The sequence below is a fragment of the Cucurbita moschata genome, unplaced genomic scaffold (genome assembly GCF_002738365.1).
Source record: "Cucurbita moschata cultivar Rifu unplaced genomic scaffold, Cmos_1.0 Cmo_Scf00022, whole genome shotgun sequence".
NCBI classification, from domain to species: Eukaryota; Viridiplantae; Streptophyta; class Magnoliopsida; order Cucurbitales; family Cucurbitaceae; genus Cucurbita; species Cucurbita moschata.
Genome location: NW_019268538.1, coordinates 3,109,477 through 3,121,436, shown reverse-complemented (window position 1 = coordinate 3,121,436; position 11,960 = coordinate 3,109,477). Strand labels below are relative to the sequence as shown.

General features: G+C 37.7%; 1 protein-coding gene and 1 pseudogene across 1 annotated transcript; one reads left to right on the top strand and one right to left on the bottom strand.

Moving 5' to 3' along the window:
- Positions 1-577: 577 nt before the first annotated feature.
- LOC111459146 lies at positions 578-5,934 on the bottom strand (annotated as a pseudogene).
- A 779-nt stretch (positions 5,935-6,713) lies between these two features.
- On the top strand, positions 6,714-10,891 carry LOC111459580 (uncharacterized protein At5g41620-like). Its single transcript, XM_023102564.1, has 3 exons — positions 6,714-7,446; positions 8,116-8,238; positions 9,271-10,891. The coding sequence occupies exons 1-3, from the start codon at positions 7,051-7,053 to the stop codon at positions 10,705-10,707; spliced, it is 1,956 nt and encodes a 651-aa protein (XP_022958332.1). The 5' UTR covers positions 6,714-7,050; the 3' UTR covers positions 10,708-10,891.
- The last annotated feature ends 1,069 nt before the right edge of the window (positions 10,892-11,960 follow it).

The following is an 11,960-nucleotide window of genomic DNA, read 5'->3' as shown; positions in this document are numbered from 1 at the left end:
TTTTTTTTTTTTTTTTTTTTTTTTTTGCTTGCCTCTCCACCTAAGTGCCGTCTCTCTCTTTTTCTTCAATTATATCTACTTTTCCAAAAAGAAAAAATTATCATCAATTTTGAATTAACTTTTTTTTTTCTGAGAATTTTAATTTGATTTATAATATTTTAGTCATGTACTTTTTAGATTTATTTTATTTTAGTACATGAACTTTGAAAATATTTATTTAGTCTCTAAACCCTTTTAAACTAAACTTATAACTTTAAAACATTTTAAGAGTAAGAAATTTAAGTCTATAAAACATTTTAAGAATTAGAAATTTAAGTCAATATGAACGTGATGAACGATCAAGACACTTATACTTTTCTTTTTAAAGTTAGAGGTTCAAATTGAAAGAAGAAAGAGTAACGGTGTGGTTTTCGTACCTCACATTGTACGGAAATGAAAAGTGATGGGAGATGAGAAGGTTGAGATAAAGGAAGAGAGGGGAGGCCATCGACTAATAATCATTCATTCTTTCTTTAATTCACAATCACATCCAACAATTTTGTCATCTCCAACTTCTATTTTGATCCTTTTCTAAAACTAGTAAAAGGATTTCATTTCATGAAATAAGTGATCTGAAAAATAAAAAATTATATTTATGTTCTAATTCAAAGGGTTTCAAAAACAAAAGAACTTTTGCGTCAACTTTGAAGAACGTTTATTTGAGTTTATTTCATACGTCTTAAAATGAGACGATAGTTTTTCCTTTGTGACTTCACAGGATTTCAGGCATGAGCAATGCAGAATCCTAAATCCCTCAACCAACTAGAAATGATACGACATTTCATTTCATACGCCTTGGAATGAGATTGACCTCAAAAAACTAAACGCGAGACTTCAGGCATGAGCATGCAGAATCCTAAAACCGGCAACCAACTATATTCCCATCTCCTAAAGAAAAAAAAACAACTTTCTCAATCAAATAAAAGCCTAATTACCAAAAACAATTCTTAAAAGACAGAAAACGAGGCCAACCTCTCATTTGTCTCATTCACGAAGGATAAAAAGTCAAAACCACACAACCGTTAGATTCCGAGCTTTTCGACTTTATATGGTCTGATTGAACTTTCTACTCCGTTTACACTTGTTTGATATGCACAACCCAGAAATCTTTGCTGAGACATTTATCATTAGTCCACAAAGAAAACAACTTAACTCATGAATAACAGTTGAGATGAGAGTTAGAAAAATTACAGTTCCTAGTTTAATCACGATTAATGTTATGGCAGCGAAGACGAGAAAAAGAACACCTCCAATGTACGCGATAATCTGCAAATAAAACGATATATGTTAGAACAAAAACTTCCTTTGCGTACGTAACTTCCAGGAATAAGAATATGCTCCACTTTTGAGATAAAAACAGGCAACTTGAGTTAGCATCAACAAGAATAACAAGCAGCCTAGTAGGTGGGCCTAGACTTATTAATAGTTGCAACTCAGGAAGACGGAAAAGCATAAAACTTTCTTGTTCCAGAAATTTGTTGCGTTCAACCAATGGGTGGGACATTTCTAAAGCACATATGCAATGATGCTGCTAAACTGCACAGCCGTTTTGCTAATCGACACTCAATTGTCTAACGTAACTTGAGACTCGAGGGTGGAAAAGATAAGATATATTCATTGGTATATGTTCATGTTGAATGGTTCAAGATAAGCACTTTTGGGTACCATAATTCGTGAGTAGCGTAGAGAACATACATTGACAACTGACAGCATCAAGTTCATTTAAAAAAACTCATGCGCATATAAGAGAAACTAATATAGGCAACTAGGACGGAACTGTTTGCGTTTGCATGATGCTATGGAATTCTGGAGGAAGAAAGAAAGAATACAGTCGCAGTAAAAATCGGACATATCTAGATTCCAGAAGGAAAAAATAACAAAAGACAAGTGCTACGTCGATATTCCATTCCTTTTCATATTTGGTTGGGAGAGAAAGAATTAAAGAAAGCAAATGGGATTTCAAACAATAATTACTTTTGATTTTTTTTTTTTTTTCCCTCTCTTTGGTGGAGACAAGACTACTTTTAGAACATTCAAAAGAGAAGTTTGACGAATAATTTCTCACTGATCGTCCTTTACTCGTAAACTTGTGCCAATAACTGAAAAACTAAAGAAATACTTTACTCCAAAAGTCTTAATTTTCTTTGCTGAAAAAGTAATAATATGAAGGATCAATTCCTTTTTCTTTTTTCTTTTTCCCTGGTGCAGGGAATTGCTGATCTTAATACAGCCCCCTCTCCCCCCAAAGGGGAAAAAAAAAAGATTACTCAGGAAGCAGGAAATTCATATCAAGTTCACGTATGGAAAACATCAAGTTTATCCACCTGGAGGTAGGTAGAATGTGCAGTAGATAGTTGTGAACGTTCAAAAAGGCATATGTGAAAAAAACGTGGCCGAAGAATGAATGATAATCTTACCTTCTCTGATAAAAATGTCCCTAGTAAAGAACCTCCTAGAACTGCAAGCTGTTATTATCAAAATTGGATTAAACAATTGGAAACTTGATACGTGAGCATGATAAATCGATACTGAAGGTTTGGTACATACATACACATATTATTAGAAATTGAAGTATTTAACGCGTACTTTCTATTAAATTCATGCACTAAACTTGCCCCAATCTCTAATCAATGGACCCACTTTCAGATACGCAAGTAAGATTCAACTTAGTGTAACAGCCACAGATGGAAGTGCATGATTCCGTGTACACTCAAAATTGTTCACCCATTTTAGAGATCAACTTTTCCCACTGAGAATTTGTTTAGTCATACAAAGTAATGTTTACGCAAATCAGGAATTGGATGCTGCAAAAAGAAAAGTATTTACCAACGTTGCTACACCATGACCAGCTAGGGCACCTCCAATAACTCCAAGGGGTGAAGAAGCAGCAGCAAGGGCTACACAATGGAGAAAGAAAAAATATGTATGTATGAGAAAGAAAGTATAGTCTGGAGTTCAGATATAGGAGGAAGAATTAGATCAGAAAAACACTTGAAAATTCTTGGCAATATAAAGTTCAAAGATAAAATTTTAGTCCACATAATGATATCAAGTCTTTATTAGCTCTAAATAACAGTTCAGAAAGATGTAACAGTTTAAAAATTTGTTTCTTGTTAAAAAAACAGTTTAAATTTGTATGTTCACTTCATTTCTTTTACTACAACAAATGTAGGGTCGAGAATATGAACCACCGACTTCAAGTGAAGGAATTGATATCTTAACCATTACGTTATATTCATGTGGGCTTGTATATCTACTTCATTCAATCTGATCTTTCAATCAAGTTATATACTTCAGACTTGGTGATCAACTCATCATCTTTTCGTAGTTAACAGACAAATGAGGAAACTCATCATTTTTAGTGGTAGATTTCAACAATATAATTTGATAAGAAGTTGATCGAACATCAACAATATGTAAATTTCAAAAGACCTGTCCGCTTACCAATTGTAGAGAAAAATGACTTGTCGCCCCACTCAGCTACAAACACTAATACAAAGGTGCTGATGACAGTACTGGCAGCACCTCAGATCCCAGCACCATTTCCTGAGAATTTTGTGACCGCTATCTCTGCCTGATTCAGATTAAAACAAAACTATTAATTTGTGACATATTTTCAGCTACTGGAGTTCAATCACACAAGCCACGGGTTTTTGGTGACTTCATATAATTCTTGAGAGAAGGAATAAAAACTTAAGTTTACAGTAGTCTTGAGACTAGTTCCTGTATTTTATGGGGCTTCGCCATCACACCAAGGTGTATTAATTTATTTCCGAAATTTCCGTTTAATTATCTAGTATTCTCCTCTATATACTTTTAAGATATAAAATTCTAGTCTATTCTTACATAAAATCCCAACACTTGGCTAATATAAATTAATTGTCATAAATACAGTAGAGACATACACTTGAGGGCTTGAACAAGAAGTGAAAGAAAGGGATATTGTAGGATACTTCCACAAACATCAGACATCAGTATAAGGGATTACCTCCTGCTCCTCATCTTCTGCCTTCAGTCCATCGCTTGAGCTGGCATCAAGCAATGTTGAGACCCCAAAATACACCTGAAATTAGCCCAAAGCAATCTATTACATCCATAAAAACTTTTGAATTCGCATTTGGTTGTTATGTCAAGCATACAGCTCTACTCTAGTGTATAAGGAAGCAATATAAGATGTTTTGCCAATCACAAAACGACTATACTTACCAAAAGACAGACAGCAGCAATATCATCAACTGGTAAGTAAATCTCACCTAGCCTGTGATCATATACGTAAGACAAGAGGGCTAAAGAACCAAATATATTGATGGCAATTGGAATTTCCAAAGAGGAATCAGAGTTTAAGACAATAAATTGAAAATAATAAAAGGGCGTAATCCATGATCTCATTTAGGCCCATATCAGTAAATCTAAGCCATATTGGAATAATGGTGCATCAACGTACAGTTTAAGAACTGAAACTCTTTCCTTTTTCACATTCCTAAAGAGGTGCTTATCACAAGGAGCGTACCTGAATGCAAGAATCCCATCAACATGGTGAAAAGTTCGTCCGAGAACACAGATATGATGGTCATTGCCCTGCCATAGACAAAAACCTCTTGAAGGATTTGATAGCAAATTTATCGTGATTTCATGAGATGTCAACAGCATAGCATTTTCAAATAATACTTGTGATTCATCTGTTTTTGAATTAATATCATTGCCCGGCACAGAACCAATTGAATCTTAACACTATTTGACTACTAAAGGCATGTCTATCATGAGTCGCTTTTTTATATAAAGATCCTGAAAGTTTTCAAAAAACATTAACAGAGATCCTAAACCCAAAAAAAACAAAAAGAAGAAGAAGAAGAAGAAGGATCTTAAATTATATCTAATTACTGTACCCAAAAATAAGGAGACTGCAAGCTCATGATTACTAATATGCTGTCCCTGCCCAGCTGTTATTCATACAAAACTGATGATGATGATTCTTTGTTGGTAACTGATATGAATTTATCCAAATGGTTGCGACTATGTAAAAAAAAATACATAGTCAGCACATGGTGAAATAACATATGCAAAAGCACCAAAAGTTCCAGTAAAAACAATAGCAGCAGAGTTCCTAGCTGCTAGGAGAGCCTACAGAAGAAAGTAAACATAGAATTAGGAGAAGCACGATACTCTATCAAAATTAAGACTATTTTTCAGAAAACAATAACCCAAGTTCTTTCTTATTGTATCCATGTTTAGGAGACTACAAGGTTCCTTTTTCCCACCAGAACTTGATCATCATTTCACACTTACTGCAATGAAAAAAGTCTTGTCCCCAAGTTCTGAAAAAAAAAATCAGTAAAAATGCCTGCATGAAGAAAGAACATAACATAATTATAACCCTGTGCTTTCACATCATACTAAAATCAGAAATTGATTACTCCACGTTTTAGCTCAAAAATCAACCTATAACACTAGAATCTCATTTGCAGTCAGAGACATATAAGTTGCATACCGTAGAGGTATCAAGGTTCCACCATGGACTCTCCCCAAAGAAATCAAACTACAACTAGGCTTCCTGCAACATTAAAATGCCAATTCATAGAATTTACAAGGAATGATTTACTAACTGAAGCAAAACTTGTGCGAATATCACAAAGAAACAACTGCTTAGAATCAGAATTACCTGAGGACAATGGGAAGCGAGAAGTTGGAAGAGAGCCTCCTGCAAGGAGAGTTAAGAGACACCAAACAAGAAGCAACCGATCTTGGAGATGCAGAGAATGAAGAAGGTGGATGAAATGTCGTGTGAAAGATTAGACCCCGGCATTATTCGTCAATCCCCTCTGTTATTGCCTGAATCTTTCGGTCTTCAGGGGATTCGAAAACGAAGAAGAAGAAGAAGAAGGAGCAACGACCGCCGGTGAAGCGCCAACAGTCCCAACTGCATATCCTTCTATCCGTTCCGATTGGGCCAAAAGACTCCTGTCAGCCCATTAAGCGTTGGGCCCAATTTTGTATTGTTTTGGGCCATCAACCCCATTTATTATAAATTAATTAATTTGAAAATTATTTTAAAATAGTAAATTTAATAAACTTAAAGAAAATGTATATTAATCTAAATTCAAATTATTTTCCTAATAAATAAAAAAAACACAAGTAAAATTATTTTAAGGTTTAAAAAAAAACGTGGAAAATTAGAACATTAAAATGTATTGTTGGGACAGTTCTAGAAGGGCAAGCCAGGTCATTTGTAAGAATGTTTGAAGACATTAACGACAGGTGGTCGATGAAATCAGCAATCTCAATGCCAAATCATGTATTAAATTCAACGGTCCAGATGAAAGATAGTAGTACTTCCCATTTCACAAAAGCAAACCCATCTGGCAAGAATAAACATCACATCACATCACAAATTCACAGGAATCAAGTAAACCTCTTGTTTATCCTTTTGGTTTTCATGTTTAAATATTAATTACTTTGATTATGGATTAATCAAATCCATAAGCTTCTGGCTTTCCTGTCAGAGTGAGGAAGTCCACGTGAGGAAGCAAGCGGACAGTCTGTGCAGTGTTTTTTCCACTGCAGAATGCCAATATTTTTATTCCTTTGTTTTTATTTAAGAAGATTATGGGAGAATTTTGTGTAAAAATCTAATCTTGGCAAGGTGGAACATTATGTGAAAGGACATAAGCGTTGAAGGGGTCTTATAAATTCTCCTCTTTTTTCAATTTGGTTCGTACAGAAAAATGAAATGTCATAGGTGGTGACCCCAGCTAGATGCCCAACGGGTAACCCAAGAACCTTTTCCACCACCCCTTTTAGGCCGCCATGGAAATGACTCAGATAAGATCACAGAGGGGAAGGGTGGGAAGTTAAAAAAGAAAGGAAATTTGAAGGGAAAAAAGAAACCCCACCTGAAAATATAAAAGCTCTGTTTTGATTTCTTAAACCCCAGAGGAAATTAGGGCCGAAAAAGGGATGGATGAGAGAGAAAAGAGAAGAAGGGGGGAGGGTGGTCTTTTTTAAGAGTAGGAAATGGAAAACGGTGGTGTGGAAAAGGAGGAAAATTTGGGGAAAAAGTTAAGGAGAGGGGTTTTGATTGGGAAAAGATGTGGACCTTGCACTCCAGTGCCTTCATGGAGGATTTGGGCTCCTCCTCAAGAGACTATCATTAACCAAACAGACCCTTTTCACAGTTCTTCTGCTTCTGCTTCTGCTTCTATCTCTGCCAGAAAGCTTGCGGCTGCCCTTTGGGAGTTTCATCACTATCTTCCACTTCCTAAGATGCACAGAGCTTCCAAGAATGGCGTATCTAATGGTGCTGCTGATTCAAGGCTCATCCGCCGCCGCCACTTCCATCATCATCATAAGGACAAAGCCCTTGAACTTTCCAACTTTCTTGGTGATCCTTGCCCCAGCTCTCCTGAGCAGGTCTGTTTTTTTTGTGGTGGTTGTTGTTCTTGATTTGGGGTTTTGGATTTGTGTCTGTTTTAGGGTAAAATTGGGACATGGATGTTTTGTTTTCTTTGGATTTTTGGTGGCTGATTTGTGTTGATTACTTGAAATAACAAACTCAGGATGGGCTTTCTGGCCTCTTAATTACTCCCCTTTATGATGTTCCTTCTCTGTTTCCTCTGGTGCATCTTTCAGTTTAATGAATAAATCAGCTTTCATCCAATGTTCTTGTGGCAAGCTGCTTATTCTTAGCTGGTATGGCCATGAACTATTTGGTATGGCCAAGAACACCAAAAAAAGGCATCAAACAAGTGATTTTGGTTAGAAGTTGGCGAATTTGCTGTAGGGTTTAGACAGGTCATGTGGTATTTGGTGTCTGGTTTACTGCATTTTAGCTCATCCCTTTTGGCTCATACTTGGGACTAACTGATGTTGTGCACATAAGCGTTCTAAAAGAACTATTTGGTTTAGATTTTCGCATCGTTAGATGAATTGCTAGACGCTTTTATCCGAACGCTCTACTTAAGAAAATCGATCCAACGTGTTATCGTTTGTTTGGCTATTCATGATTGATCTTAACCTTTAGATCAACCAGGTTGGTAGTTTTTGTTCTGTCTACTATTTATCCTTAACTTCAAATGGCAGCCAGCAAGTGCAAGCAGCTTAAGGAGACATGTTGCTGCATCATTATTGCAACATCATCAATCAATTGAAAGGAACAATCAAGCTCTTCAGCCCATATCTCCCAGCTACGGAAGCTCTATGGAGGTACAATTTGTTTTCTCTATTCCACCTTTAACAAGTTTTTTTTTCCATGCGATTTCGAGGCTAATAGGCATGCTTTTTGAGTCGAGGAGGTGTATGGTGAATGTTTGATTGTCCTATTCAAACTGGTAGCATAGAGTGAGAACTAACGGAAATGAGCTAGTGTCAGCTTTCTTTATGAACTTTTGTGAGATCCCACGTTGGTTGGAGAGGGGAACGAAGCATTCCTTATAAGGATGTAAAAACCTCTCCCAAGCAGACGTTCTAAAATCGTGAGGCTGACAGCGATACGTAACGAACCAAAGCGGACAATATTTGTTGGTGGTGGGCTTGGGCTCTTACAAATGGTATTAGAGTCAGACACCGGGCAATGTGCCAGCGTGTACGCTGGGATCTCAAGGGGGGTGGATTGTAAGATCCCACGTTGGTTGGAGAGGGGAATGAAGCATTCCTTATAAGGGTGTGGAAACCTCTCCCTAGCATACACATTCATAGCTATGAGGCTGACAGCAATACGCAACGGGCAAAGCAGATAATATTTGCTAGCGGTGGGCTTGAGCTATTACAAATGGTATCAGAGCCAGACACTGAGTGGTGTGCCAGCGAGAACGCTGACCCCCAAGGGGGGTGGATTGTGAGATCCCACATCGGTTGGAGAGGGGAACGAAGCATTCCTTATAAGGGTGTGGAAACCTCTCTCTAGCAGACACGTTTTGAAAACTATGAGACTGATGGCAATACGTAATGGACCAAAGCAAACAATGTTTGCTAGCGGTGGGCTTGGATTGATACGATCGATTCTCCTTAGAATTGGACCCATGTTTCTGCATATTGTTTCTGATACAATCTTCCCTTGTGCATTCTGTTTCCGTTTGGCTTAAGAAAATCATCACTAAAGTTGGCTGTTGTTCTTTTACCATTATGTTTATCGAAGGCGTTCCAAAATGACGAAAGCGATTCCGAGAACCAGGCTCGTCATTTACTCAGTTCTTCTAACATCTTTCTTGATGTGTATTGCAACTTCTTTTCTTGCAGGTGGCACCTTACAACCCTGCAATCACTCCTAGTTCTTCGGACTTCAAGGGAAGAATTGGCGAATCACATTATAGTCTTAAGACGTCTACCGAACTGCTAAAAGTATTAAATCGAATCTGGAGTTTGGAAGAGCAACACGCGTCGAATATAGCTTTGATAAAAGCATTGAAAACAGAACTCAGCCATACTCATATCAAGATGAAGGAGCTGCTTCGACAACGACAAGCTGATCGACACGAGATGGATGATTTAATAAAGGAAATTTCCGAAGACAAACTCGTTAGAAAAAACAAAGAAGAAGATCGTATCAAGGCTGCAATTCTGTCGATGAGGGATGAACTTGAAAACGAGAGGAAATTAAAGAAACGATCTGAGAGCCTACAGAGGAAGTTTGCAAGAGAGCTCTCTGAGACGAAATCTTCTCTTGTCAATGCGCTAAACGAGATAGAACGAGAGCGAAAATCTAGGATGCTCTTGGAGGATCTCTGTGATGAATTTGCGAAGGGCATAAAACGCTACGAAAACCTGGTGCACGCCTTAAAACAGAAATCTGATAGGAACAGCACGGGAAGAGTTGATCGTGATGGTTTAATTCTCCATATCTCGGAAGCTTGGCTCGATGAAAGAATGCAGATGCTACAAGAACAAAACGGTGCTTATGTCGAGAAGTCTGTGGTAGAAAAATTACAAGTCGAAATCGAGAGCTTTCTTGATGCTAAACGAAATGATGCTAACGATAGCAAGAACGATCAACTGTTAAAGGACCATCGAAGTTCACTAGAGTCGGTCCCATTGAATGAGGCTACCAGTGCACCTCAAGCTCGGGACGATGAAGATTCTCAAGATAGCGATTCACATTGTTTCGAGTTAAACAAGCCAAACAACAGCAATACCATGACTCATAAAAATGAGAATACAGAAGATCATATCGACAAAGTAGAGAAATCAAACGACACGCAAAGGAAACTCGGGTCTCACGAGAGGTCTAAAAGCCACACTCCATCCAGCTTGCAAGTACGGTTTGAAGAACAAATGGCTTGGGCAATGTCTTGCATCGGAAACAAGAAGAACGAAGGAATATCCGCTGAAGTAAACAAACCTAGCCAGACTGAGAACTGTCAAGACTCGATCCACGGCTCGAATTCGAATCACATACTGGATAGCGTTATCAGAAACCAACTCCTTCATGGGGACAATGTGCATCCTGAAGAAGCTCATGGTGAGGCCTCCAGCAGCAACACTGGGTGGAGGAACCAAGCAAGTCCAGTGAGACAGTGGACAACAACAGCAGCCCCAGAGATCAACACGAACACCATACAGTCATCGACATCGACATCATCGAAATTGCCTCCCGGACTAAAGGAGAACACTCTGCACGCAAAGCTTCTTGAAGCAAGGACAAAGGGAAGTCGGTCGCGGTTAAAACTTTTCAAGTGAAAACTGTTTATCCTACTTTTTTGGAGTACTTATGGTGATATCCCTCTCCTTATGTATCCTTGTTATGTCTCAGCATAGTACAGTTTTACATTCCACTTCAGCACCTGTAAGGATTGGTAATGACTCTCAAATATATTATAGTATCAAGTTCGGGTATTATCGACCTGAAAACCCGAATTCCAGAGCTGAATTACCATATTGAAGAAGATGGGCATGTGGGAAATCAAGAGATATGAACAAAACAAATGTAAAGCCAGAGGCTTTGGGGTTATGACAATGGCGGCAAGAAGCATATATTATAAATGAAATGTTTGGATTTTGTGACATTGGGAATCCTGCTCTACGTATAAATCAATCATTAACACAACTAAATGCAAGAATCAAGTTGATTCAAGGGACCCTAATAGTAGCTTATTAAAAATTAGTGGGTAAGAATCTATGAACATCATAAAACTACTCAAAATAAGCAAGTTGGGTTGTGTGGAATCTTCAAAAATTACCAAATTTTACCAAAGATTAGGAGAATAAAGTAATATATATATATATATATATATATATATGTATGTATATGGTGACATAAGTTCAAAGTTTAATCTCCTCAAATTAGAAGATGGAGCATAAATGATCGTAAACTAGTTCAATTAACTCGTTAATTAAGATCGTAAAAGGGCGGGCACTCTCATATTTCAACCCCACTATACTGGATACTGAAAGCTTCTACGATAAGCAAGTGAATGGGGGCGGTGCTTCCATTGTCTACTGGACTCACTCCCCTTAATCGAGGCTCGACTTCTTTCTCTGGAGCCCTCGAACAAAGTACACCATTTGTTCGACACTTTAGTCACTATTGACTAAACCTTCGAGGCTCACAATTCTTTGTTCGATATCTGAGGATTCTATTGACATGGCTAAGTTTAGGGCATGGCTCTGATACACCCTTTGTTCAACACTTTAGTCACTATTGACTAAACCTTCGAGACTCACAATTCTTTGTTCGATATCTGAGGATTCTATTAACATGGCTAAGTTTAGGGCATGGCTCTGATACTATGTTAAGAATCACAAATCTCCACAATGGTATGAGATATTGTCCACTTTGAGCATAAGCTCTCATGGTTTTGCTTTGGGCTTCCTCAAAATGTCTCGTATCAATGGAGATAGTATTCCTCACTTATAAAATCATGATCTTCCACTAAATTAACCAATGTGGGACTCACTCTCAATAATCTTCAACAGGTGCATGGTGAACGGAA